The 6,790-nt window shown below is 41.6% G+C and overlaps 1 protein-coding gene across 1 annotated transcript; it reads left to right on the top strand.

Annotated features, from left to right (window-relative positions):
• The first annotated feature begins 1,359 nt into the window (after positions 1-1,359).
• On the top strand, positions 1,360-2,871 carry LOC121381744 (fibrinogen alpha-1 chain-like). The gene has a single exon (XM_041511091.1). It carries the CDS (start codon positions 1,360-1,362, stop codon positions 2,869-2,871), a length of 1,512 nt encoding a protein of 503 aa, XP_041367025.1.
• The last annotated feature ends 3,919 nt before the right edge of the window (positions 2,872-6,790 follow it).

Genomic DNA, 6,790 nt, shown 5'->3' with positions numbered 1-6,790 from the left:
TCGAATAGTTCGCCTTCCTGAACACACAAATGGATTGTTAATTGTTGACGTGAACGGGGTATTATTGTTATAGAAACAAAGTCAAATTATTCATTGATCATGTCAAGACATCATTTGTGTCCATGTCAATAGATTTGTAGTCATGTTAGCAGTCCCCTATCGGTCCAATCGGAGGGCACTATAGGTTTGATCTCCGTCCGTCTGTCCCACATATAATTTCCCGGACTTTTCCCCCCACAATGCCTCAAAATAATGAGCTCAAATTTTATATATAGCTTTATCATAGACTGTTACAAATCAAATGTCAATTTTATACCGGTATACCCATTTTTGTGAGAGTTGCGATCCTTGAACTTAGGAGATACGAAAATGTGTTGGGCCCGATACCCTCAGGATGCTTGTTTAATTTCCTCTTATATGGTCAATATAGGTGATAACATGAAATTATAAATATTAAGATGGAAATAAAAAAAAAAGTTTGTTTTGTTTAACGACACCACTATAGCACATTGATTTATTAATCATCGGCTATTGGACGGTACACATTAGGTAATTTGACATAGTCTTAGAGAGGAAACCCGCTATAATTTTTCCATTAGTAGTCGTAGTGCACTGGCTGGGACGAGAAATAACCTAATGGGCCCACCGACGGCGATCAATCCCAAACTGACGCGCATCAAGCGAGCGCTTTATCATTGGGCTATGTCCCGCCCTTGGAAAGAAAGTAACATATGGAACCACAGGTACTACACTGCTAGAGTAGGCATAAAATACAGAGATGGTATATGGAACCACAGGTACTACACTGCTAGAGTAGGCATGAAATGCAGAGATGGTATATGGAACCACAGGTAATACACTGCTAGAGTAGGCATGAAATGCAGAGATGGTACATGGAACCGCAGGTACTACACTGCTAGAGTAGGCATGAAATGCAGAGATGGTACATGGAACCGCAGGTACTACACTGCTAGAGTAGGCATGAAATGCAGAGATGGTACATGGAACCGCAGGTAATACACTGCTAGAGTAGGCATGAAATGCAGAGATGGTACATGGAACCGCAGGTACTACACTGCTAGAGTAGGCATGAAATGCAGAGATGGTACATGGAACCGCAGGTACTACACTGCTAGAGTAGGCATGAAATGCAGAGATGGTACATGGAACCGCAGGTACTACACTGCTAGAGTAGGCATGAAATGCAGAGATGGTACATGGAACCGCAGGTACTACACTGCTAGAGTAGGCATGAAATGCAGAGATGGTACATGGAACCGCAGGTACTACACTGCTAGAGTAGGCATGAAATGCAGAGATGGTACATGGAACCGCAGGTACTACACTGCTAGCGTAGGCATGAAATGCAGAGATGGTACATGGAACCGCAGGTACTACACTGCTAGAGTAGGCATGAAATGCAGAGATGGTACATGGAACCGCAGGTACTACACTGCTAGAGTAGGCATGAAATGCAGAGATGGTACATGGAACCGCAGGTACTACACTGCTAGAGTAGGCATGAAATGCAGAGATGGTACATGGAACCGCAGGTACTACACTGCTAGAGTAGGCATGAAATGCAGAGATGGTACATGGAACCGCAGGTACTACACTGCTAGAGTAGGCATGAAATGCAGAGATGGTACATGGAACCGCAGGTACTACACTGCTAGAGTAGGCATGAAATGCAGAGATGGTACATGGAACCGCAGGTACTACACTGCTAGAGTAGGCATGAAATGCAGAGATGGTACATGGAACCGCAGGTACTACACTGCTAGAGTAGGCATGAAATGCAGAGATGGTACATGGAACCGCAGGTACTACACTGCTAGAGTAGGCATGAAATGCAGAGATGGTACATGGAACCGCAGGTACTACACTGCTAGAGTAGGCATGAAATGCAGAGATGGTACATGGAACCGCAGGTACTACACTGCTAGCGTAGGCATGAAATCCAGAGATGGTACATGGAACCGCAGGTACTACACTGCTAGAGTAGGCATGAAATGCAGAGATGGTACATGGAACCGCAGGTACTACACTGCTAGAGTAGGCATGAAATGCAGAGATGGTACATGGAACCGCAGGTACTACACTGCTAGAGTAGGCATGAAATGCAGAGATGGTACATGGAACCGCAGGTACTACACTGCTAGAGTAGGCATGAAATGCAGAGATGGTACATGGAACCGCAGGTACTACACTGCTAGAGTAGGCATGAAATGCAGAGATGGTACATGGAACCGCAGGTACTACACTGCTAGAGTAGGCATGAAATGCAGAGATGGTACATGGAACCGCAGGTACTACACTGCTAGCGTAGGCATGAAATCCAGAGATGGTACATGGAACCGCAGGTACTACACTGCTAGCGTAGGCATGAAATCCAGAGATGGTACATGGTACTACACTGCTAGCGTAGGCATGAAATCCAGAGATGGTACATGGAACCGCAGGTACTACACTGCTAGCGTAGGCATGAAATCCAGAGATGGTACATGGAACCGCAGGTACTACACTGCTAGCGTAGGCATGAAATCCAGAGATGGTACATGGAACCGCAGGTACTACACTGCTAGCGTAGGCATGAAATCCAGAGATGGTACATGGAACCGCAGGTACTACACTGCTAGCGTAGGCATGAAATCCAGAGATGGTACATGGAACCGCAGGTACTACACTGCTAGCGTAGGCATGAAATCCAGAGATGGTACATGGAACCGCAGGTACTACACTGCTAGCTTAGGCATGAAATCCAGAGATGGTACATGGAACCGCAGGTACTACACTGCTAGCGTAGGCATGAAATCCAGAGATGGTACATGGAACCGCAGGTACTACACTGCTAGCGTAGGCATGAAATGAGAGATGGTACATGGAACCGCAGGTACTACACTGCTAGCGTAGGCATGAAATGCAGAGATGGTACATGGAACCGCAGGTACTACACTGCTAGCGTAGGCATGAAATGCAGAGATGGTACATGGAACCGCAGGTACTACACTGCTAGAGTAGGCATGAAATGCAGAGATGGTACATGGAACCGCAGGTACTACACTGCTAGAGTAGGCATGAAATGCAGAGATGGTACATGGAACCGCAGGTACTACACTGCTAGAGTAGGCATGAAATGCAGAGATGGTACATGGAACCGCAGGTACTACACTGCTAGAGTAGGCATGAAATGCAGAGATGGTACATGGAACCGCAGGTAATACACTGCTAGAGTAGGCATGAAATGCAGAGATGGTACATGGAACCGCAGGTACTACACTGCTAGAGTAGGCATGAAATGCAGAGATGGTACATGGAACCGCAGGTACTACACTGCTAGAGTAGGCATGAAATGCAGAGATGGTACATGGAACCGCAGGTATAGGCATGAAATGCAGAGATGGTACATGGAACCGCAGGTACTACACTGCTAGAGTAGGTGGTTCCGTGTAAGATGGTACATGGAACCGCAGGTACTACACTGCTAGAGTAGGCATGAAATGCAGAGATGGTACATGGAACCGCAGGTACTACACTGCTAGAGTAGGCATGAAATCCAGAGATGGTATATGAAACCACAGGTACTACACTGCTAGAGTAGGTAGTTCCGTGTAAAATACAGAGATGGTATATGAAACCACATGTACTACACTGCTAGAGTAGGTAGTTGCATGTAAAATACAGAGATGGTATATGAAACCACAGGTACTACACTGGTAGAGTAGGTAATTGCATGTAAAATACAGAGATGGTATATGAAACCACAGGTACTACACTGGTAGAGTAGGTAGTTATATGTAAAATACAGAGATGATATATGAAACCACATGTACTACACTGCTAGAGTAGGTATAAAATACAGAGATGATATATGAAACCACATGTACTAAACTGCTCGAGTAGGTATAAAATACAGAGATGGTATGTGAAACCACAGGTACTACACTGCTAGAGTAGGTGGTGTAAAACACAGATATGTTATATGAAACCACAGGTACTACACTGCTAGAGTAGGTGGTTCCGTGTAAAACACAGAGAGGGTATATGAAACCACAGGTACTACACTGCTAGAGTAGGTGGTTCCGTGTAAAACACAGAGAGGGTATATGAAACCACAGGTACTACACTGCTAGAGTAGGTGGTTCCGTGTAAAACACAGAGAGGGTATATGAAACCACAGGTACTACACTGCTAGAGTAGGTGGTTCCGTGTAAAACACAGAGAGGGTATATGAAACCATAGGTACTACACTGCTAGAGTAGGTGGTTCCGTGTAAAACACAGAGATGGTATATGAAACCACAGGTACTACACTGCTAGAGTAGGTGGTTCCGTGTAAAATACAGAGATGGTATATGAAACCACAGGTACTACACTGCTAGAGTAGGTGGTTCCGTGTAAAATACAGAGATGGTATATGAAACCACAGGTACTACACTGCTAGAGTAGGTGGTTCCGTGTAAAATACAGAGATGGTACATGAAACCACATGTACTCCACTGCTAGAGTAGGTAGTTCCGTGTAAAATACAGATATGGTACATGAAACCACAGGTACTACACTACTGGAGTAGGTAGTTCCATGTAAAATATAGAGATGGTACATGAAACCACAGGTACTACACTACTAGAGTAGGTATTTCTATGTAAAATACAGAGATGTGGTATCGACTGCCAGTAACTGGATTAATTTCCTGATACAGGTTAGATGTCAAAGTCAATGAACCTAAATTAATTTTGTCATCACGTCCCCTGTGGTGCAGGGATGTAACATTATCTTTGAGAATGGCCAATACAGCACAAATCCTCTTGTTTTCTTCGGGATTCAATTAAGATTTTGAGTAAAAGTCAGTATCTATCTGTGATATTTGTATTTTTGCACAGTTCTTTACACTGTGTTTTTGTTTAAAACTTTTTATATTGATGTTGATCATCACTTTATTTGTTTGCATTACGATAGTTTGACACCCGATAGCCGATGTATTTTTCGTGCTGGGGTGTCGTTAAACATTCATTCATTCCTTCGTCATCACGATCAACAAGAGGAAGAACACAGCAAGTCATCTCTTGACGACCAAATGCATTCATATTTCTCATAAGTAAACTCATCTTTGGATATTGTAGAGGTGACTGAGCGTTTCAAAGTGTATCTGTTAATACCATAGTATTAAGGAATAATGATGGATCCATGGATTGTTGGTTTGTATTAGTCGAGATTTTGCATCACATGGCATAGAAGTATGAGAAAATAAGGACCATTTATACACGACAAGAATACCTTTAAAAGGACTTTCCTGAGTTTCAGTGTAACAGAGCCTTTTTGGCGACTAAAATTATATATATTTCTTTTCCCAGTATTTTCGAACGTACAATCTCTCCCTCTCTCTCTCTCTCTCTCTCTCTCTCTCTCTCTCTCTCTCTCTCTCTCTCTCTCTCTCTCTCTCTCTCTCTCTCTCTCTCGATCTCCATCTCGATAGCTAGATATATTGTACGTACGAAAATCCTGGGAAAAGAAATCGTGTTTGGGCTACTATTTGACAAATATTAATAGGCTTGGGCAAATAAATACTTTTTCTACATTAGATTACTATGCCTTATCATTTCTATGGCCATATTGGTCACTGAACACGAATCCAGTGGAATGGTTTGTTTATGACTAATTTGTATATCCCGAATTTTTATTTATTCAAAATGGCGTCAACGTTTTATCTCATTTTGTGTATTTTGTTGGTTTTACATCCTACACCCCATGTAATATATCTATATGTGGGTTTTCTGGGTGACAGAACACGACAACGACACTTTCAAATAGCATAGACTTCATATATAAGTCTTTTCTGCCTTTTTGCACTAAAAATATCACTTTTTCATCAGGATATGGAATTTCACTATTTTGTTAGTAGCTTGAGTGAACAATTTGTAAGTGGGTCATGTCTTCACCATATTTAATACCTAAACATGGATCTATATCTTTATTGTTGAAAAGGGAAGTGTGGACAGAATGGTAAAACTGTAGGCCTACACCAGATACATCTGTGAACTAAACTGATAAGGTTTAGTAAATCATGTATCTCCTTGGTGGAAAATTCATTTGCCTCTTTTCTTTGTCCAATTCTTGCCGTTTGTGTATTTCTTTCCTACGCAAGGTATACATAATACATTATATTATTAAAGGTAGGTTTTAAAATCTCATTTTGAAATTTCATATTAAATTATACCTACATGTACTCCATTTTCAGATTCTGCCTTTTTTTCTGGTCACTATTTTTGGTTCGGATATTGTACGCATTATTAATAAGTCATTGACTTAAAATATTTCTTGACTTTGGCTTTGAACTATTCTCATACTTCATTTTTCTGAAATGTTTCATAGTCGACCAATATTAGTTTAACCACTGCTCTTTCTGTCTTGTGGTAAACACTTATTATCCCATCAAATACAAACTTCCTTACTGTCACGGGGATCCTATAATACCCGTAACTGAATGAAACACGGTTATCAAAATATCTCTCCTAACTGTATATCTATTAGATCTCTCTGTAACGGGCGGTTAAACCCTAGTATGGCTCGTCTAGGTATGATCAGAGATACGATCTTATATAAGGTATATATTATTATAGCACGTTTAGTTCACTAGAAAACACAACAAAACACAATACACTTTGGAATCTGTATTAACCCACGCTGACAAATGTACTGCCGCAGTAGTTAATTAACAACAACAAATAATAACAACCCAGAACTGATCACTTAATTAGTTAATCTCTAGGTGTCTAGTTTACACAATATGC

This window comes from Gigantopelta aegis, chromosome 9, assembly GCF_016097555.1.
Source record: "Gigantopelta aegis isolate Gae_Host chromosome 9, Gae_host_genome, whole genome shotgun sequence".
Taxonomy (NCBI): Eukaryota; Metazoa; Mollusca; class Gastropoda; order Neomphalida; family Peltospiridae; genus Gigantopelta; species Gigantopelta aegis.
Note: the sequence above shows the minus strand (reverse complement) of the source record. Positions and strands in the feature narration are given on the sequence as shown.